The following is a 22,866-nucleotide window of genomic DNA, read 5'->3' as shown; positions in this document are numbered from 1 at the left end:
AATGATGCTTTCTTCTAATGGAAGATTATAGTGTTTTGTTTTGGGTAACTTAAATCTTTTTTTGGGGGAAATTAATGTATTTGATGCTATTAATAAACAATAACTAATAAAAAATAATCTAAGTTTTGTAAATTGAATCAATTAAAATTAAAAGGATGAACTTGATGAACACCATTCACCGTGTGGACAGATAATTATGTTAATTAAAATTTAAAATTTTTATAAATGAATCCATGGTTGGCATCGCCACCTAATTTTAGATGGAATGATATCGACCAAAAAGTTAGGGATAACAAGAAGAATGGCCAGAATAAATTAGATGTCCCAATCGAAAACAAGTGGACTAAAATTCCCTTTCTCAAACCCTAAAAAAGCTCCTGAAATCAATGGTTTCATTATGGGCCAGGAGGTACAGATCAAGCCCATTAGGCCCATTAGGTAAGTCAAGGCTCAGTGAAAGCAAAGCCCATTAGGCCCAATAACATGCTTTAGCTTATGGAGTATGGGAAGAGGAATTTTGAAGGTTCATTTTCACAAACCAACTCCAAGGAGTGGGCAGCACAAAAGGAGTAAATAAAAGGACAAATTCATCCCATTCTTCAGAATCTTCATAGGGATGGAGGAAATGGATAGCCTCACTTTTCACCTATATATACAAAACAACCAAATTCCCATTTGTTCATCCCATCTTCACTTACCTCATTGGGAGGAAGGCATGGCCACTGCATTTATGAGAGGGGCTCAGACGATGAACTCCATGTTCTTCAAGTAAGTTCCTTCTTCAACTCGGCCATCAACTAATTTCCTTGATCTAAGATTAGAATGCTGCTAAACGAAACCAAAAACAGAAACGGAATGACTCAACTAGGTCCATTTAAAGCATGACTCGAATAATAGTCAGTTAGTTCTGTTCAAGTATGATCAATTTGATGGTTGATTTTGTCACGTTCAATCGATTAAGTTGGGGAGGGGAGATGTATAACGGCCACATACGGAATACCGATACAACACAGTACCTTCTTTATCTGATTCGGTTGAATTCTTTAGCGCAGGCCGATCGGGCGGAAGGGCTTCCACAGAAAAAGCTCTTCACCAGATATGATGAGGGAGAGAGTTGAAACAGAAAGCAAGGAACTGAAGAGCAACAAGAGCCCTGTGAGGGGTGAGGAAACTCCATGGGTGCTTGATGGGCGAACTGGAATTTATTATCCTAAAGGCCACGAGAATGTCCTGGAGAGCATTCCCAATGGCGGTGGAGCTGCAGTTAACACCCAGGTCAATTGGTTTAATGACGAAAACAGTTAAAAGGGTGTTTAACAAAGGCCTGTTGCTCCATCCAGATAACCTTATTGCTTTTGAATTCACAAAAAGCAAATAGAGCCAGGCCCCTTTGTTGTTAAACAGATTAAATCATCAGTATCCATTTAAAAAGCAATTGTATTAAATAACCTCACTAAGTCTACAAGCCAACAACAAGCACAGAAAATTTCCCAAGATTTGTGATTGTGTTATATATGAGAACTAGAATCAACTGTACTTACAAGCATATCCCGACGTGGTGTATACAAACAAGAAGCGTATTTGTCCGAGACGAGCTGTTTTAAGAATATTAAAGATTAGCTATATTGAAACTACAACGAAAATGTCGATTCATAGCGTACATTTTAAATGACTAGTATGAATAGAGAATGTAAGGTTACTCACAGAATGAAGGGCTTATTCAACATCCATGTGGCTGAAATTGATTCGCTAATCGGGTAGATTCGAATACCTCTGCAAAATCAGAGGAAACAAGAGTGAATCGTGTCCATTTGCAGAAGGGATAGATCTTGTTGAACCATTTAACACTTTTCTGATTTTTCTTCTCATATTGATTGCTTTTGCAGTATAATTGATTGGCTCAAAATGAATATTTCAATTCTTATCTCATAAAATTCAAATATAATTTACATAAACGTATTTCACAAGCATTAGCTTACGATTTGTTCTGTTACAATTTTCCCAACAGAAGAAAAATTACACATCAGGCTGATCAAACAAAAGGCCAACCAGAAAAGGACAGGAAGAAAGGGATACACATATTACCTAAAAAAAAACAAGCCCCAATGGAGAAAAATCTGGCTAGCATGGGCAATAAATAGACCAAAGAAGAGATTATATGCCTTATGTTTTTCTAGTTCAACAACATGTGAGGATGACAAATTCGAACCTTAAACCTCTGATCGAAGGTATGTGCCTTAACCAGTTGAACAATATTCAGGTTGGTGGCTGCTAAATGTTCAATATAATTTTAGAAACCATTTGGTAACTTTCCAATTAATTTGATTTTGCGTCTGAACTTTCAAAACGATTATTTAAGGTCCAAAACTCTATGAAGTAATGGCTCTGTGTTTGATATTATACCACCATCAATTATTTGTGACAAATGGATAATATGGTTTTAAATATGTATATTATCATATTAACACGAGGATATCTTGAGCAACGACCTGGGTCATATTTGAAACCCAATCAACACTCAATCTCAGGATGCCCACGTCAACACGTTCGTGTGCATATTCAAAGCTAGTCATCCCTTTGCCCAATAATTCACAGCAGAACTAATAATAAGTACCACAAAAATGAGTATTTTCTTGAGTTGAGGGACTAAATAGACCTTTTGAAAGTCAGAGACGAAAATAGATGGACAAATAAGATGGTATAATCCAACATGTTTTTCTTTTGAACTCATCTTAGGCCAGGCAATCTGAGTATTGTTCAATTGGTTAAAGGCATTTCTGTGAGTATATGACTGATAGCAAGATGGAGTAGATGAACTTACATATCCATGAAACTGAGCAATTTCTATGCCCGATTCCAATGTGCCGATGAAAACCTCCCACAGATGACGACATTGTTTCCTGAGATATAGATTCAAGCCTGCAAAATCTGCATCAACACTATACATGCTCATTACAAGTCATGAAAAATCTAACTGTTCCAGCTTTCCATGCAAGAAACATTGCAATAAAAATGACATACCAGATCTAATACGTTTGCCAAGTTTCATTTGGGTTCGAGTCGGAGAACCAATGTCACTGTATCATTATCACATTGATTGCTATCGTTTTTTGCTGGGGATCTTGATAGAGCACTTTATGTTCTCAACACGTTACGAGCTAAGCACTTCCCCGATCTGTTAAATAATAATACCAAGTTTTCAGAACATATGCTTAAGCTGTTGCAATACGACATATAAACTAATGATATATATACTGAGTGGAAATGGAATACACTATAAAATAAAGCCTACCAGCCTCAAGAGACTAAAGACGGATCTTTGTCTTTGGCTCTTTCATTTGGACAAGAGAAGGTTGACAGCCTCCAATATTTCAGAATGCATAAGCTAAACAATACTGACGTATCCAGTCACTAATACATAAAAAACAAGGATAAAACAAAAGAATAATGTTTCAGATCAGTTGAACACGAAACAGTAATCACATTATCAACAGATAATGAGGTAACGAAGAACCTCGGAAGAAATTAGATCAGTCTTGGCTCGTAATTGTTGGTTGATTCCAACCGTGCACGAGAGTAGTGTAAGTAATTTCATCTAAAGACAATCCTCCGGTGGCCATTTCATCGCATGTTTTAAAAGCTTTATCCATGTCCTTTCCCTTGCAGAACCCATTAGTCAAGGCATTGTAAGTAACGACATCTGGGACGATTCCACTTTCTTTCATTTTGCTCAAAAGGTTATTTGCTTCTTCCATATTCCCTATTTTACAGTACCCGTCAATCATGACAGTATAGGTAATTTTATTAGGCCTTATGTTAAAAGAGGTCATCTCGAGCCAAGTTGCTTCGGCAATATCCATTTGCCCCAGCTTACAATAACCGCCAATTAATGCAGTATAGCAAACAACATTTGGCAACAATCCCTCCTCTCTCATTTCATCAATAAGATGTTTTGCATCTTCAACACGGCCAATGTTGCACATGCCGTGTATTAGAGAAGAATATGTGGCACAAGTTGGAAAAATTCCCTTGCTTTTCATATCATCACGAAGTTGCAAAGCTGCAGCAACGTTTCCATTACGACAATGTGCTCTGATAAATATGTTGTAGACAATGGAATTTAGCTCCATTTTCTTAGTGACCAACTCATTGAATAATTTTTCAACATCTTCCATTCTGTTAGCTTTACAATAAACATCCATCATAACCCCATAAGTGTGGACATTAGAAATTAACCCACTGGCTTTGAACTCATCCCAAAGCTTAATAGCATCATCTAATTTTCCAGCATTGCACAGTCCATACAATAGCAAATTGCACGTATAGATGTCTGGTTGAATTCCTTGGTTGGTCATCTCTTCTTTAAGTCTAAAGCACTCCTCGACTTTTCCCTCTTTGCAACAACCTAAGATGAGCGTGTTGTACGTGATCCGGTCCAATGAAAAACCCCTCTCCAACATCTCCTTGAGTATTCTAACAGCCTCTGCCATTTTACCAGCCCCACAAAGTCCATGAATTAGAGCGTTGGAGGTTGCAGTACTTGCCGGAGACCCTTTCTCCAATAACCTAAACCAAAGTTCAGTTGCTTCTAGATGTTTACCGTCCTTACAGAGCCCACATACCAATATGGTTAACAGCTGATCACTAGGCCTGAAGTTCTTCGATAACATCACCATGGTAAATCGCAATGCATAGTGGAACCTAGATTTCGTACATAACCAGTGGATAACCGAATAACAGGTAACAGGGTTTATAGGAAATCCTTGTGATAATATCTCCTCAAGAGTATTCTCTGCTTGCTCGATTTGATTATTCTTGCAAAATCCTTGCAAGAGAGTATATAAAGTAACTGAAGTAGGAGTTATATTTTTGGATACCATCACATCTCTAATCTTAAGTGCTTCATTGATCTTGCCCATTTTGCAGTATCCATCAATTAAAGTATTGTAGACAACTGCATTAGGAACAAAACCCGCATCAACCATTTCATTTAAAACATCGTTCGCTTTGTCAAACTTTTCCAGTTTCGTCAAACCATTAATAAGCACACTATAAGTTATAAGACTTGGCTTTACCCCTTCTATTGTCATCTTCTCCTTGAGCTCAAAGGCATCGCCTAATCTCCCATTCTGGCATAAACCATGAATGATACTATTATAAGTAACAACATTTGGAGAAATACCCAACTTCTCCATATTCATTAATAACTCCATGGCATTTTCCATCTTCCCTCCTTTGCACAAAGCATTTATTACATTCGTGAACAGGAAAACATCCGGACTAACACCTTGGGACATCACTTCAAATACTTCACAGCATTTCTCAAGTTCATTAGCCTTCACCAAAGAGCTCAATAAAAAGTTACAAGTCTTTAAGGACGGAAAGATTCCGTTGCGAGCAAACAAATAAAACACATCAACAGCGTAACTAAAGCCAAGATTTCTGAATTGTGTGCTGTATACATGTATCAACAAATCAAATGCATGTGTGCATTCAAACCGCCCAACAACTGAAGTTAAACCAAATAATTCATTAGCTATCTCAATGTGAAGCTTATTCAAATCCGAATTCAACACCGGGAGCTTCCGGTCTATCAAACGAATCAGAAGCAATCTCGCGGGTGGTAAAAACTTGGAATGAACAAGCAAAAGAATCAATAAACAATAGGAGCGAATGGTAAATCGAAACTTGAAAGAATCAGACGCAAAGTAAAAGAAATTAAGACAGGTTTTGGGATTGGCTTTCAATCCAACGGAGAAGAAGAGCTGATCAAACTGAAAAGGAGACAAATGGGGCAAGAGGGCTCTACATTTAGAAGAGTCGAGAGACGAATTAGAGAGAATAGAAGATACCGAATAGAGCAACTGATCCTGGAGCTGCCATGGCGGGTCCTGGTGATGTTCTTTATGCGGTTCGGTGGATAACACACAGGCCACCTGACGCGAAAAGGGAAATACTACAGGAACTGTCTTGTTGATTTTGAATCGTGTCAAATGCATTGAAGAACTTGAAGAACGAAGGTTAGAGATTAGAAGTTAACGAAGATTGATTGAAAATCTCTAATGGAAGAAGAGGAGGAAGAAGAAGAATGTTGAATTGGATTGATGAGGATGGAGGTTGCGCTAGGGTGTGAGAGAGGAAAAAGCTGTGAGATCGGAGGCGGAGAAGGAGGAGAGGGCGGGCGGGGGAAGAACGTGGAGGCCTGGAGTTGGGCCACGAGAGAACAAATTGAGTGGCTGGTTTTGGTCGGCGTTTTTCAAGTGCGAGATGTGCTTATGTTGGGTTGGACTTACCTTATTTGGGCTTTGGCCCATATTTCGGACCCTATTGTTGGGCTTTTGTATGGAATATTGTTGGGCTATTTTTTAATTTGGGCTATAAACTTTTAAGATTTTTTCATTTTTACATTTGAGTTTGCGTTATTATCTAATTTTAGTAGTTTACCCTAATTTTATTTAATTTAAAATAATTAAATTAGTTCCTAATTTGTAATCACTTTTAAATTAAAATTTCACATTTTAATTATATTAAAATTAAAACTCAATTTGCAAGTTTTAATTCGTGACAAAATGATACCTATCAAATATAAAAAATTTCACACTAAAACGTTACAAGTAAAAAATAAAAAAATAAAAAACAATCAACGTCTATATTGAAATAGAATTTGCTTTAAACTGGAGGACCATCGACCATTTTTTGCTTGTGTTCTAGGGTAATTTTCAAAAACTATTTTTTATTTCCAACCTTTCAATGTTCTCATAGGAGACAATATTGAGTCTCTAACTTCGAAAAAAGAGAAACAAACTAAATCTTCAAAGAACCCAATGTTTGTCTTGTAAATGGGACACTTTGCTAGGCCTTGTCCTCGGGGCGTATAGATTATGCATTAGTTCATACACATGTAGCTCGTTTGTCATCAAATTCAAAATCCTCATAACTCTTTAGAAATTAGTCTTCTTTTATTATTCTTCAAATGTTTGATTTCATACTATAGTTTTTTTTATTTCATAACATTAATTACGATAAAATTGCTCCTCCTTTCACTATTTCTAAATGTTTCATAATCCTCATACTTCCGATTTTCCCCGTCAAACATTTAATTGAAAGACATCAAGTTAAGTTTGATTCCGCCTTATTAATTCTAATTTTCACTTTATCAAGATTGAAAACATACTCCCAACAATTCCCATCGTCATTTTCTAAAATTAAGATGATTTCGCTCTTATTTTTATACCAATAAGTAGGATATTAGAAGGCAGTTAAAGCTGAAGGAGAGTTGCTGTCATGGGCTGAAACACAGAATCCAACTCCAAAGCAGCAGCCAATTCAGGCTCTAAAATGGCAGACACAGTCCACGACCCATCCCCCTTGGCACTGGGCCTCTGATTCAAATAACTAACTCCAATTCTCTCTATTGTCGAGCCCACAGTCCCAAGCACTGGGCTTCCAAATCCAAAGTCCAATTCAGCAACTGGAAACTTCCGGCCCGAAGACACTACAAGGCCCGGCCCACCAAGGCCCAATACAATCCTCGACAGCATCAGCCCAGGCCTGTGACACTCGATCCAATCAATCAAGTCCAAAAAATGGGCCTTGTTCGTCGCCTTCGAAATCGCCGAGTGGACCACCTCAGCAATCTCCGATATGGAATTTCGTTTTAGTTCCTCGATACTTGCCTCCCCAAACGCAACCGACAAGACGTTACCTATGTAACCCGACATGTAGTTCCAATCTCCCCCCAGTCGGCTTCTCCCATCGATTAACCATCCCATTTTGCACCTCGAATGCTCTGTTTCCATGGCGGAAACCATAATTTTCCAAACATATGCAGAGAACGCTTCGATTTTAGTCCTCTTAACTCCGCTTGAACTCGCGAGTTTCTGTAATTTATCGATACTCGTTCGATCGACATAATAGAGTCTCTTGATTAGCTTCTTCAACGTCGGAATGTTCTTTATCTCTTCCATGGTGCATTTCACCATCGTATCGTCCAAATCCGGATGATAAATCGGCGGCGAACGAGGAAGAATGTTTCTCCGATGATCCGGTATTGTAGAAATCGGTTTTCCCCTAGCGATTTCCGACCAGGCGAGAAGGAATTTTCCAAATGCACTTGCGTCGCCAAGCGCATGATCAAACGTAAACGTAATCGAAACTCCGCCGCAAGCATAACTCGTGATTTGAATTTGCAGAGCGAAATGTGGATTAACATTGACGAGTTTTCCTCGGAGAAGTTCGTCGAGATCGTAAAAGTTGAATGCGTTTAACCTGAGATTGGCCTCTGCTTCAACAACCAGAGCACCGGAGTTATCGCAGAGGATTTCAGGTTCGTTCGTTGTTAGGTTTTGGAGAATTGTACCGGCGAATGGATAGTAATGAGTTAGGGTTTCAGCAAGGGAGGTTTTGAGAGCGTCGATCATGGCGGCGGAGGAGTTGGCCGTCGGGCGACGGTAGAAGTAGAAATACGTGATCGGGAAACGACCGGAGAGGAGGTCGAGATTTGAGAGATGCAGAACACGTGGTTCCGGCGAGTGATTGGTGGCTTTGACAATGGATTTGTTGGTGAATGTAACTTGGAGTTTGGCATGGATTGGAGGGTTTGCCATTAGAGCTTCACGTTGGTTCGGCCAATTCGCCATGGAAGGTTTGGAGGGAGAGCGCATTTTAAGATGCGTAGATTCAATGGATCGACAATTATGGTTACTCTTACTTCACTTTTGATTTGATTGAGTCGACTCCTCCACTAGTCTTTGTGTGCCTATGTGATAAAAGCCTCAAAATTATTATAATAATTTAACCCCTTCAAACATTACTAATTTCGACATAATTTAATTTTTTAATTTTGTTATTGTTTAATTAGCTTCTTTAAAAAAATAAACTTATTCTAATTTTGGGTTTAATAATTATTTAATTTTGAGATATTATTTTAAAATTGATAGATATCTTAGACACAATTAGGATTTTTATTATTATTTACAATTCTAAAATATCTCTAACCAACCAAGAGTCTAGTAAAAAGTAGATTAGACCAAAATATAAGATTATTTATATATAAAAATAAAAAAATATAAAAAAAAAACTTTTGCAATGTTGGAATTGTGGGTTTCTTCCACTAGCTTTTAATTTATTAATATATTTTAATGTTTATTCTATTACAATTTTATCTATTCACTTTTAAAAATCTATTTTTTTGCCCCTTAATTTGAAGGTAATCATTTTATGTTCCTTAGTTTAATTTGAAGGTAATATTTTATTGCATCATTTGATAATTTTGTAATCTTTAAGACAAAGCAATTAACCAATAATTATTTCGAGCTAAATATATTTAATTTTAAAGTTTCTAATTTAGCTACCAAAAATAAGTGTCATATTATGGGTACAAGTAATAACTATAAAATTATATTAAGCGTTTCTCAAATAGAATTCCGTATTTTTAGAATCACTCTTATTTGAATGTGATATCTGTTCATTAATGTAACATTTATACAAGCCGCATATGGCTATCAGTTCTCGCTTTGGTTTATCCTCGAACCACATCGAGAAATTTTGTTTTGATATCATATGCCCACCAAAATTCATACAACTAACGCATGCATGTGTATTATTTCAATTTTAGGGAGGATAGAGTAAACATTAAACTTTTTAGAAGTTACAAACACTACACAAAAGAAAATAGTACATATATGGTAGGTGGACGAGCATGTTGGCAATAAAAATTAAGTGATGCACTAAGATTTGAAGCATATGGGTTGAATATAAACAATATATATCGTACTCCACTATCATATTTCAATCAATTCTTACGATAAGAGGTAGAACAATAATAATCTCATCTTACATCATCAACTTTATCATCAAAATCTAACCTCAAATGGTTTGTAGTGGGAGAACCCTATTTCTACACAAAAGTCCAATTCTCATCAAACTTTCACATATCATTCTCTCTTATGCCAATAATTCTACTCGTTCTTTCCAGCATTGTCGCATACGCACTTCCGAGTTCATCTTCTATTCATCTTTGTTTTTCTAGATAAAAAAATTGGGTTACTAAGTTACGTAGTAGTATCTTAGTAACAAAATTTTAACTTTAAAGAATCCCAAATGAGATATCTATGTATAGAAACACGACATCCAAATGTATAGTTTAATATTGAACCACGTGACCTATTTTTTGGTTGAAGGTATTTATATATTACGACAATATATGTGGCTTCTACCCCTTATAAGATTTGTTAGTACATTTTATCATGTTCAAATTATGGATCTTTTGACATATTTTAACCGAGAGAGTATGCTCGGGTAGAACTCACCCGATACCCTTATGCTTGGAATGAATCTNAAAAAAAAAAAAAAAAAAAAAAAAAAAAAAAAAAAGTGGACCATATTTGGGCCAGGTCATATGGAAAGTCCAGTACAATGGCCCACATGTAAGTTGGGTTCATTTCAATATTGGAAGTCTAATTGGGCTTATAATCTCATAATCCATTTCAGTCTTATTGGGCTCATAATGGGCTTCATTCATAACCTATCACAATGCAAAATAGTAAACGCTAAAGATTTATACTTTTTTTTTTTAAGTTTTATTAATATTATTTTCAAAAAATAAAAATTTCTCGACAATAGTTTTTTCTTTCGTAGAAATTATTGTTATTAATATTTTGTTTTTAAAATATCTTTATTTAAAGAAAATGTAAAGTATATAAACAAAATTATTAGTATCTGTTTTAAACCATACACCTGATGAAAGTTGGATAAATATTGTCTATATATTTGAATATGTATATAAAATATTTCTAATTTAGTCGGGAAGTTAAAACAAACTTAATTATTAGTTTAAATATTTTTATTCAAAATGTATTTCGTTACAAAAATATATGTCCATATTGATATTTTATCGAGTAAAATTAATTTTTGATATTGACATTTTAATCCTTGTTTATAATCTAATTATTGTATATTGTAATTAATTTTATCATTATCTCGATTCACGTACGATAAATTTATAAACCGATTTCTGGCGTTAGATTAATTGACAGTTGTAATAAAATATAACTTATTATAACTTAGCCTAATTAATCCATCATAAAATTATAATCTTATGAAATTAAAAAAAAATCAACCCTTTTTTTTCAAAAAATTGAATCGAATAAGACGTTTTTGAGTTGACGAACACACACTCGTACATAAATTTATTTTTATAATGAAAATACAAACAATTTCAATCCATACAAAAATAATTTTTATTCATAAAAGTAAGAGTATTTTTAAAATATTAAAATATTAATGAAGGTTAAAAAAATATTATTTGTAAGACCATTTTTAAAATATTAATAATAATTTGATTGACACCTCTAAAGTTAAAATATATATATATATATATATATATATATATATCTTTTATTATTATTATTATTAAATTATGATTGCAAAAATAAAATATTTTACAAAATCTGATCACTCCTCAATAATAACACCCACTTTCAAATTCTTCATTAATTCACATAATTATTACAATAATTATAGAAATAATAGATTGATACATTTCTTTTTTCGTGAAATTTCTAAATAAAAATTAATATGATGATATGGAATAATAATAATTGAGGCAAATAGAGTGATATTTATTTTGCAGTTTTATTAAATGAAATATGTGTGTGGTCCGATTTAAATGAATATTAGAAAGTCAAAAGGGACTTGAAGAAATTTAGATAGTGATTTGAAGAATTGACAAAAAAACGAATTTATATGAAATTAAATTTCTTATCTACAAAAAAAAATGAGATAGGATTATATTAAATATTTTCAGCCACTTGAATTTCCAATTTATTGCACCAACCATTATCATACAAATATATGAAAATTCAAGTAGTTATATAGACTATTCAAAAGTCAATTTAGGAGTGTTCCATTATAACAGATTAAGTCTATTTAAAGATGTTTATTAGGGAGATGTTTCACAAATAAACATCAGTTTGTGAATATCAGGAGTGTTCCATCTCGCCGATCACTTTTACCCTTTCTTAGGGAGATGTTTATTTGTGAGATCCCAATTGAAAAAGTGTAAAAATCTCTCCCTAAAAAATGTGTTTTAAATTAATGAGGTTGACGAAATATACATAGTGGGTCAAAACTGATAATATCTGTTAGGGATGGACTTTTTTGTCAGATGAACCAAAAATAGAATTACAACTCAATCCCACCTTACTTTTGAGATTATTATGAACATATAATATTTAACGTTTATAACCAATGTTAATGATGCATTACAACTTACGAATGCTTGATATTTGAGCTCTACGTGATTTAAATTATTAATGTAACATGTATCATGAACAAATAATTTAAAAAAAAAAAGGGTTGGAACGTGAATTCTATTCAAATTGATCTACGAGATTTCCTCAACCCAACTTGTATACACTCTTAATATTATCAAAGACATGCCGTTAAATCATCTAAGGATCCACAAATTGACTAAACGTATATTTTTCAGCCCCTATATAGTTGTCACGACATTTTTGTTCTTCGATCACGACTCTATAAGACCATATCTGTGGTGGATCAATATTTTATTTATCAACCTCATTTATTTTTAAATTAAATTTTCATGTATTTGTGCATTTATAGCCCATTCATGTACCAGACCAAATCCATATCCTTCTACTGTCAAACCGCTCTCTTTATTGCACTTCCTACCCATATAAACATAATTCAATTGATATATATATATATGTGTGTGTATTGATAAATCTGGTTTAGTGGCCCAAAAAAGAAAGCACTTTGATTCGAACCTTCTAGCTACAAGTTCATTGCCGTCCAACTCACATGAAATAAAGATGCCTTTCTATTTTAGAATTGCACCAAAAAAATTCCCATTTAAAATTTTACCATGAAATAAAATGTAATGTTGAAAGGGTAAATGTACTCCCATTTATTGAGCTTCATTTTAAGGATCAAAAGTATAAAAGGGACTGGTTCCTGTTAATTACCTTTTTATGATTATTTTAGAATTTGCGTGCAATAACAAATAATAAATAAAATCAACAACAAATTAAATTTTGAAAGTGACTTTAAACCAACTCAAATATAATTTAATTATTCAATTCACTACTCACCCCCTTAATATTATCCTAATTAATTTTCGATTTTTTTTAATAAAAAATATGTGATTTAAATGGAATGATTTAATTATCAATGATCACTCTTTTTTTATTTTTTGATAATTACCAATTTATTGAAATGATTAATTAATTCATTTACAATTGACCAGAAATTTCTAAGTGCTATACAACTAATCACCTTTTTATTTCCTTCGAATATATATATATATATATATAACATAAAATTAATCAACAAAATAATTTGAAAGATTGAAATAACATAATAATTTATATCTCCATGAGATCCAATTGGAATTATTATTATTGAATAATTCATAATCACACGCTGCGTGCATGTGATTTGGCCAGCCAAAGTATTACTGAACCCTTTTAATTAAGCTGTGACTTCTCAACTACCTGATTTATTCAAACAACTTATTGATTTTAAAAGGGCATTATCGTCTTTTCACCCCCAAAATCTTTTTAAACCTTATCCTTCACATGACTATATTAATGGTTTGAGAGAGTTCATCCACAATTTGAATATGTATACCCTCCAGTAATTGTTTTCAAGATAAATTTTATTTTTATTTTTAATTAAATGTATACATATGAAATCAAATAATAGTTGTTTAGAATATGTTTTTGAACTTTTTAATTAATATAAACGACAAGTTAAAAGAATAAGTTACGATTACCATCTTAAAAATTGATAATTTTACTTATGGTTAAATGATATTTAGTTTACGGTCAGAAATTTACCATCCAATAAGACAATAAGACATGTTAGTTTGCCGTGTCGGTGGGGTACAATGTTCTAACCACCGTCTATAAGACCATTGTCAAGAACTCTCTTCAATCATCATACACCACCACTTTTATATTCATATATTTTTCTAATTAATCTTACTATATATATATATATATATACATGCATTTTGACTTATGTCCACCGGTACAACCCACTGGCTACTTTAGTCATATACATTATTATTCAGTTTGAAACAGTGCTCAATTATTTATCATTATTTTTTACTAAATAAAAATTAATAAACATATATATAAGGACGTAGATTCAACAATTATATATTTAAATATTTAAATGCGTTGATTCCAAAATAATAATATATACCATAAAATTCAAATTATATACCGTTTTTTTTTTAAGGACAAACATAAAATATCACAATTTTATCGTAGATGATGATGATAATAATAATAATAATTATATATTTATTATTATCAGTATTATTATTTTGTTGTTTTCATACTCAACTTATTTAATTCAATTTATTCTCGAGGCTTGAAATAGATTTAATTATTTTTTTTAATATCACATTTCTTATATAAAAGGTAATAAAAAATAGATTAAATTATAAATCATTTGAAAATATAAAATTAAAAGTTTTAAAAGTATTACGTTTTTTTTTTTAAGTTTATGGGGGTAAATTATAACTTAGGTTAAAAAAAATGCGGGTGGGGAGCAAAAATTGACGCGTTTATTGGAGAACAGCTTTTCGAAGTTGATGGGAGGCGGCAGGAATTGTCTGCGGCGGATTATGACCATAAAGTTGGGCCCCACTCCACCCGATCACCGTCAATCACTTTCTTCACGCATCACGCATCACGCATCGTCACCGTCCATTTCCATCGCTCATGATCACGATCATCCATTGGTGACTCGAACTGTAATGCATCCGATTCCCCCTCCCCCGTGTGCGTATTATGCACAACGATTTAATCATATTTACGATCGCGAAAATAAAAAATAAATAAAAATACCATTTTCTTTAGAATTTGTTCCATTTAATCCCTCCATTTTTTTTCTTTCAATTTTTGTCTCTGATAAATTAGCCAACATTTAGAGAAAAGATAAATTATATTTATTTAATCGATTTAAATGATTTTTTTTCGTAAATTAAAAGTTTCAAATACAATCTTTAATTAAATAGATTCAATTTTCAATCAATGGAAAAATTTCAAAAGAAAATAACCTTTTCAAAAAGTGAAGATTTTCTTTGAAATAAAAGAATAAGTAAACAATTCTTTGCTTTTTTTAGTTATTAAATAAAACTGGAATATTTGTTTATATTTTTAATAAATATACAAATATTTTAAGTAGGCAACAAATTTTAATATATATTAGAATTCGAGTTTAAGGGTGGGTAAGCTAACAAAAATCTAATCTGATTCATAATCATATTGTTAAGTTGAGTTATATAATAATATACAATTAATTTTTTATTTGATTAAATTTAGTTTTTAGAAGGATAAGACAACTGCTGCAACACATGTGAGAACCAAATTATAATATTAAAAAGAATAGTCCAATCATACTATATAAAATTAATTGAGATATAATAAATTTTTAAAATTTCAAAACATTTGCAATTTGAAAAAGGAAAAACATTTGGGAATTTATTCTCTACCCATTCTATTCTCAATTTAAAATAAAATAAAATAGGAGAGAAGCAGTATAAAAATTATACGGTGGGCATCCATCCACCGAATAATTTCTCGTATTATTATTACTTTCTTTTTCACCTCACCTACATTTATGTAGCACATTGGAGACGGAGCGCGTAGGGCCCACAACGCAAAGATTCGCCATTTCTGTCAGCAGTATTCGGGTCAGGTCGGGTCAGCGAAACAGTCAAATATCTTATTTATTTTTACATTAAAATTTTGTTTAATTTAAACTTATTCATTTAATTTTTTTTAAAATCTAAATTAGTTGAATAATATGTAATAGAAGATGGTACGTAAATAATAAATATATTCTTAAAATTAGGAAGAATACTAATAAACGCTAACTTTATTTAAAAAAATAAATAAAAAATAAACAAACTATAAAAACTGTTTATTAAGAATATATTAAAGTAAAATTAAACATTTAATTGGCGTTAGCATTTGGGTATGTGTGTCGGTTCTCGGGTTGGACGCTCAAAATCGGAATGGCCTGTAAATATGATATACTGTTATTAACAACATCTCTATATTCTCCTATATAAACATTTCGATTTCCAGAAGTAACAAACAACCCGGCTCCCATTTTCCCCCATTAAACCTCTCAAGATCCTTCGTTACCAAGAAAAATTAAAGCCGTTTGATTCTCCATTCCTGACTTTTCTTCTTCGCTTTCTGTTTCAGGTATTTTTAGGAAACTTTTCTTTTCTTTTTCTTCTTTTATGAATGCTGCTGGGTTCTTCTTGTTCCCACTAATTATTGTTCCATTTTCATGTGCGTTTTCTTTCTTGAATCTACTTTTTGGTTTCCCTTCGTTGTTAAGCTATTTCTTGTGTTATTTAGTTAATCTTCTGTCTGATTATTCAGTTCTATGTCTCTTCCTCTGTGTTTGATGTGTGTAATGTGTTGATTTTTCAATAGATTTCTTGTTTGTTCTTGTTTGTTCTTGTTTTAGTCCATTTGCGTTGGTTGTTGATGAACAAACAAGATGAATCCATTTCTAGATTCTTATTTTTTTCGGATTTTTTTTTTTATCGTAGCTGTTATGTGAATGGCTATTGGCTATCTGTGCAGGAAGAAGATGGCCAGAGAGAACTTCGGTTTATGGCTATTTTTGGTTGCATCTCTGCAGTTTTTCCTTAGAACACAGTGTATTAATGTGGGGATTACTTATGTTCAAGAAGCTGGTATCAAAGGAGGCGGTAAGAAACTCGAGCATCTTGAAATCACTTTTAGTTTCATTATTGGTTTCGTGATTTGTGAACAACCGTGCAGTTTGTTTGGATGGAAGTCCTCCAGCGTATCATTTCAGCGAAGGGTTCGGCGCTGGGATCGATAATTGGTTGATACAACTCGAGGTTTGTTCTTTCTCTCAGAGCTGAAGAAATTAAGTGTTTGTTGTGGTAATTTCAACTTAATTTGATTCACAGGGAGGAGGATGGTGCAACAATGTCACGACCTGTCTCCAACGCAGGGACACTCGTTTAGGCTCGTCTAGGAAAATGGTTACAGTTCTTGCGTTCTCGGGGATTTTGAGCAATAAACAAAAATTCAATCCAGGTTTGGCCTTAGATGAACAATATGATTTGATTGATCGGTTCACTCTTTATCTCAATTATACCAACAATTCTTCCACGCCACAGATTTTTATAACTGGAACAGAATCAAGGTTCGGTACTGTGATGGATCTTCTTTCACTGGAGATGTTGAAGCGGTTGATCCTGTAAGTCTCAATTGTTTCGAGATTAAAGTTTAGATTCATTTCTGAAATAGTGATGAATCTTTGGACCAGGCTACCAATCTGCATTTCAGAGGAGCAAGAGTTTTTCGTGCTATCATTGATAACTTACTCGCCAAAGGAATGAAGAATGCGAAGAACGTATGAACTGAACTTTCTTCTTTGTTATACACATCATAATCTTTAGGGATCTATCTGATGTTGCTGATACTACAGGCTATTCTCTCCGGTTGTTCCGCGGGCGGATTAAGTTCGATTTTGAATTGTGATCATTTCAAATCTCTACTTCCTTCTACTACTAAAGTAAAGTGCCTCTCAGATGCTGGATACTTCATTAACGCGTAAGCTCGTGTTGCTTGTTTTATCTTATCTTTCTTTGTTCGTGTAATATTCCAAGTCCACCGTTAGTAGATATTGTCTTTTTCGGACTTTCCCTTTCGAGCTTCCCCTCAAAAATTTTAAAACGCTTTTGCTAGCTAGGGAGAGGTTCGTTTCGCTCTCCAACCGATGTGGGGTATAGTGTCATCGATGACACACAATCCGTAATCTGGCTTTGATACCATTTGTAATAGTCAAAGTTCACCGCTAGCATATATTGTGTTCTTTGGGCTTTCTGTTTCGGGCTTCTCCTCAAGATTTTTTAAAACGGAGAATGTGAGATCCTACATTGGTTGGAGATGGGAACAAAGCATTTCTTATAAGGGTGTGGAAACCTCTCCCTAGTAGACACGTTCTAAAACTATGAGGCTAACGACGATACATAATGTGTCAAAGTAGACAATATCTACTTGAGCTGTTACATTGGTATCATAGCCAGACACCCTCGTTGGGGTCCCGAAGGAGGATAGATTGTGAGATCTCACGTTAGTTGGGGAGGGGAACGAATCATTTCATTTAAGGGTGAGGAAACCTCTCCCTAGTAGACACGTTTTAAAATCGTGAGGCTGACGGTGGTACGCAACGTGTCAAAGTGGACAATATCGGCTAACAGTGGGCTTAGACTGTTACGGGTAAATTTTTCGTGTTGATCTAATGTAATAATGTAAATACCAGGAAAGATGTCTCTGGCACACAGCACATCGCGGACTTCTACAGCGACGTAGTTGCTACCCATGTATGCTCCTTTTGCCCATCTCTCTCATTTCTCCATGCGTACAGTTGCATTAGTGTATATTCAATTGTGCTTGTTTTCTCAAAATTGTTCAGGCTTCTGCTAAGAATTTGCCTATATCATGCACATCAAAAATGAAACCAGAGATGGTAAGTAACTTATCTTTTTGAGCTTCTTGTTGAACTTCCGGACTGTTTATTAATGCTTTCCAAGCAAATTTCTGCAGTGCTTCTTTCCCCAAAACGTGGTTCAGCTCATTCAGACACCAATATTTCTTGTAAATGCAGCCTATGATTCATGGCAGGTTAGCAAAATTAGCCCATCTAAAACATGTAAAGCCCCCAACTTTTGATATCAATTGTTTCTGAATCATCATGTTCTTGAAACCACCATCCAGATCAAGAACATACTGGCGCCCGGCGTCGCCGATCCGCACGGTACTTGGCACAGCTGCAAGCTCGACATCAAGAACTGCTCGCCTATTCAGCTACGAACCATGCAAGGTAGTAGAACATCAAGCTCAGCAGTCTTCAAACTGTTTGAGAAAGTGTTTTATTCTAATCTTTCTGGTTTTGGATTAGATTTCAGGGTTCAGTTCTTGAGTGCATTGAATGGCGTTGGAAGTTCTTTATCTAGAGGATTGTTCATAGATTCTTGCTATGCTCATTGCCAAACCGAAACGCAGGAGACATGGCTACGAGCAGACTCTCCCACGCTGAGTAAGACGGTAAGTAATCAACATGAATGCCATTGCCTTTGCCATTGTTCTTCAAACTATACCAACTCTTTTCATGAATTGGAATATGCAGACCATTGCAAAGGCAGTTGGAGACTGGTATTTCGACCGGAGTCCGTTCCAGAAGATCGATTGTCCTTACCCGTGCAACCCGACATGCCACAACCGCATTTTCGAAGCGAAAGACAACCTCGAATGAGGAATCTATTACAACAATTACGTTATAACTTACGATAAGAAATGATATAGTTTAAAATTTGAATGCGATTCAGGACGGATATATAAAGATGGAATCATCATTCATCCAAGCGTTGGAAATAAGAACGAAAGGCCATTGGCTGCACCAAACTCAATGTCTGGCTTAGCGTTGCCATATTGTTGAAGATTAAACGTGGATTTCTCTTCAATGGAAATCTATCACCTTAAATTGTAATGATTGTTTGAACCTTTATAGATTTCTCTTATATGAAAATTAATATTTCCTTATATTTGGTACTTTTTATTTTCATTGTTTCGAGCATTTAATATTCACCTGATATACTTAAGAAATAAATAAAAAATAAAAAAAAATACTCAAATAGGCAATAAGCCAAGAACAAGAACCCTTTCGTTGAAATACTGTAAAATTTAGTTTTTGATTGGGGGTTCATAAAGAATTATTATTATGATTTTTTATTGTAAAATTTTCATCATAATTTAACTAATAAAAATCCTAATAATTATAAAAATATTCATTAGTATAAATATTTGACTTTGATAAATCAATACTTTGTACGAAAATTTCTCGAAACTAAAACTATTTATATATAATTTGAAATAAAAAAAATTTCGTTATTTATTTTAAATGTATGTTTTTAAAATAAAATGTTTAAAATCATTTAAATGAATTTTGATGATATAAAAATCAAGATTAGAAGTATTAATTTAATTTAGAATAATTAGATGTGTATTAAAAATAATTTTAGATTTAAATTTCTAAATTTATAATTTAACCCAGGAAAAAAGAAATCTAGTCACACTGGGAAAAGTCTTCTAAATTTTCAGCCATTTTACGCGAGATCTTTGCTAGAGCTCACTGGTTCATTTCCATGGTAGCTTAGACGCCTAGTAGGTTTCGCTTAAATGGATTGGGCATTCGTCCGCAAAGCTTGGGACAAATGGGCTTCCGGCAGCATTGGCACCTTCGGTAACCAACACCGACCGCCATTTTCAATTCGTATAGAATATCGATGTGCTTAAATGCGATTTTAATGGATGTTTGTTTGTTTGTCGTAGGTCAGCCATTGAAAGCTGCTCTGTTGATCAATTATGATCCTACTGGACCTTCCCGTTTGCTTTCGACCATGTAAGCACTCTTCATTTCCGATTTGAATGTTCTCATTACTTTCAATTTTCTGTTTTCATTCTTGTGTAGGGTTCTTGGCGATTGAAAAATGTTTTGTTTTCTGAGATTAAACAATTTTCAAATTCAATAAGCATATTTCGTAATGAATTGTTTTTCTCTCCAAGTAGTACATCGTTTCCTAATTTTTACTTATTATGCTAATTCTACTGTCTTTCATAATTTTACAAGTTCTAATCGCTAGTTCTAAGTCCATATTTGGGATTAGGGTTAGGGTTGGAACTAGCTCAAACTGTTAGGGATTTGGTTGTGCTATAACTTCCAGTTTGATAATTCTAGAAGTTAATTTGTCCCAGTTTTTTTCTAGTTCAATCTCTGTCTTTGAAACATGAATCTTCTGGCTGTGGGTCTTCTCTGTATTTTCATTTAAATCTGTTTTGGAAGCTCTAAGAGCTTGTTTGGTGTTTGGCCTTCAGTGCAGAACAAGAAGGAATATTGCTTAATCCTATAGAACTGAATCAGTTTATCGATTTCATCAAACGTGACAAACCCCAAAATGAGAGTTTCAGCATCGGCTCAAATCAATGTAAGTGTTCTTGTGTGCTTTTCGTTCATTTCTTCTGTTAAACATTTTGTTTTCTTGAATTGATGGCAATATTCAAACATTATTGTTTAACGCTACATTATTATGTGTGTAAAGTGAGAGTTAATTTAAGATTAGTTAAGGCATTATCTTAGTTATTGTCTATGAGATCCCACATCCGTTGGAGAGGGGAACAGAGCATTCCTTATAAGGGTGTGGAGACCTCTCCCTAGCATACGGGTTATAAAACCTTGAGGGGAAGTCCAGAAGGGAATGTCCAAAGAAGACAATGTTTGCTAACGGTGGGTTTGAGCTATTACAAATGGTACCAAAGCCAGACACCGGGCAGTGTGCCAGCGAGGATGCTGCACCCTGAAGGGAGTGGATTGTGAGATCCCATATCGGTTGGAGAGGAGAACGAAACATTTCTTATAAGGGTGTGGAATCCTCTTTCTAGCAGATGCGTTTTAAAACCTTGAAGGGAAGTCGAGAAGGGAAAGCGTGGAAACCTCTTTCTAATAAATGCATTTTAAAACCTTGAAGGAAAGCCCAGAAGGGAAAGCCCAAATAAACCATATCTAGGTGGGATTGAGCTATTACATTGTTATCTTTGAAAAACGGTCATAGGCTCATGTGTATAAAGATGTATATTCTTTTTCCGTGCTTAGACCCACCCAAGTTTAGCAGCCTCAAAATAGGGGAGAAGCCAAAAAAAAAAAAAAAGGCATTGGAGGCCTCAAAATCATCCGGAGATGTGGAAAAAAGAAAGTAGAGCAATAATTTTATTTTGAAGTACGAGGGCAGGATAAGATATTATCGGTTGAGCCAAAAGGAATTGCAAAAAGTGAAAAAAGAAAAAACTTCGCAGTGAGTTTGAATAACAGAAGAACAATGCTTTTCCGGAACATTTCTGATTTCAATTAGGCTTTTCTGTCTTTACCTTTGAAGTTGGGGCGACTGCTTTTAAGATAATATTCTCATCTTCATACCATACCATCAATGAAATTGTTTCTTTATAATATGCATGCAATATTCTCATATAATAGCAACCACAGAATGGACCAAAACTGGCAATATTTGGAATTGTTTGTCTGCAGTTCATGCTGGATTATAGTTTGGTTTTTATACGCACGAATCTAACCTTAATAGAACTTTATTTCAGACATAATGACATCAGTCCATGAGAATTGGTTTTGTGCAAGGTGCATGAACACTATAAAGCATGCTGGTGAAGGCGTTGTTATAGTGCAAACAACAGCCTTTGTTTTGGTTGCTATGTAAGTATAGTTTACTGCTAAAAACTGCTTTGTTTTTCCCACTTATCCAAATATTTCTCGCATTGGTAGAGACTCGATAAAGTTCAAAGAACCAGAAGATTCTCGTTTATGTGTGCTTTTTTTTTTTTTTTTTTTTTTTTTCTTCTAAACTAGAAGTCCTCTTAAATCCTTACAGGTATGATGGTTCGATTGCAGCAGCGTCTCGCGCTATGGCGTCTGCCGATCAGTTATCTTGGCAGTTAGGCAGGAAAAATCTTTAGTTGCCTTGAAGTAAAATCTTGTATGAACTGATGTAGAATTGCACTAGAGTAATGAATATATTTTTAAGCTTTGGACCTCGGTTTTGACTGTTATAAAACTATAGAACTACTATCTATTATCAGGGATATTGACCATGATGTATGATAGTTATTTCGTAAAGATGAGATATATGGTAGGTATTTGATAAAGATTTGATAGAGATATATTTAATAGATTATATCGGGTACGTTAAATCTGACTGAAACTATATATATA

The 22,866-nt window shown here is 34.0% G+C and overlaps 3 protein-coding genes and 1 pseudogene across 5 annotated transcripts; 2 read left to right on the top strand and 2 right to left on the bottom strand.

Moving 5' to 3' along the window:
- Nucleotides 1-322: 322 nt before the first annotated feature.
- LOC111810000 (pentatricopeptide repeat-containing protein At4g19440, chloroplastic-like) lies at nt 323-6,225 on the bottom strand. 3 transcript variants are annotated; one of them, XM_023696528.1, is made up of 8 exons: nt 3,515-6,225; nt 3,293-3,411; nt 3,022-3,175; nt 2,822-2,939; nt 1,705-1,773; nt 1,542-1,595; nt 1,017-1,258; nt 323-825 (listed from the first exon to the last, which is right to left on the bottom strand). In XM_023696528.1, the coding sequence occupies exon 1, from the start codon at nt 5,997-5,999 to the stop codon at nt 3,531-3,533; it is 2,469 nt and encodes an 822-aa protein (XP_023552296.1). In that variant the 5' UTR covers nt 6,000-6,225; the 3' UTR covers nt 323-825; nt 1,017-1,258; nt 1,542-1,595; nt 1,705-1,773; nt 2,822-2,939; nt 3,022-3,175; nt 3,293-3,411; nt 3,515-3,530. The 3 variants fall into 3 exon arrangements, with proteins under 3 accessions (XP_023552296.1, XP_023552295.1, XP_023552294.1); XM_023696527.1 differs by having other exon boundaries at nt 323-828; nt 2,822-2,928; XM_023696526.1 differs by having other exon boundaries at nt 2,822-2,928.
- Nucleotides 601-1,430, top strand: LOC111810002. The gene is made up of 2 exons (XM_023696529.1): nt 601-768; nt 1,053-1,430. The coding sequence occupies exons 1-2, from the start codon at nt 617-619 to the stop codon at nt 1,303-1,305; spliced, it is 405 nt and encodes a 134-aa protein (XP_023552297.1). The 5' UTR covers nt 601-616; the 3' UTR covers nt 1,306-1,430.
- Nucleotides 6,226-7,091: 866 nt separating the features above from the next.
- On the bottom strand, nt 7,092-8,721 carry LOC111810425 (fatty alcohol:caffeoyl-CoA acyltransferase). The gene has a single exon (XM_023697131.1). It carries the CDS (start codon nt 8,661-8,663, stop codon nt 7,260-7,262), a length of 1,404 nt encoding a protein of 467 aa, XP_023552899.1. The 5' UTR covers nt 8,664-8,721; the 3' UTR covers nt 7,092-7,259.
- A 7,345-nt stretch (nt 8,722-16,066) lies between these two features.
- Nucleotides 16,067-22,814, top strand: LOC111810252 (annotated as a pseudogene).
- Nucleotides 22,815-22,866: the final 52 nt, after the last annotated feature.

This window comes from Cucurbita pepo, chromosome LG14, assembly GCF_002806865.2.
Source record: "Cucurbita pepo subsp. pepo cultivar mu-cu-16 chromosome LG14, ASM280686v2, whole genome shotgun sequence".
NCBI lineage: Eukaryota > Viridiplantae > Streptophyta > Magnoliopsida > Cucurbitales > Cucurbitaceae > Cucurbita > Cucurbita pepo.
The sequence above is the reverse complement of the archived record's forward strand: the minus strand, read 5'-3'. Positions and strand labels throughout refer to the sequence as shown.

Bases quoted from the DNA above. Each gene is read 5' to 3' on its own strand.
- LOC111810425 (XM_023697131.1), bottom strand. From the start codon at position 8,663: ATGCGCTCTCCCTCCAAACCTTCCATGGCGAATTGGCCGAACCAACGT.
- LOC111810000 (XM_023696528.1), bottom strand. From the start codon at position 5,999: ATGCATTTGACACGATTCAAAATCAACAAGACAGTTCCTGTAGTATTT.
- LOC111810002 (XM_023696529.1), top strand. From the start codon at position 617: ATGGAGGAAATGGATAGCCTCACTTTTCACCTATATATACAAAACAAC. The intron at 769-1,052 runs GTAAGTTCCTTC...TCTTTAGCGCAG, and splicing joins ATGAACTCCATGTTCTTCAA to GCCGATCGGGCGGAAGGGCT.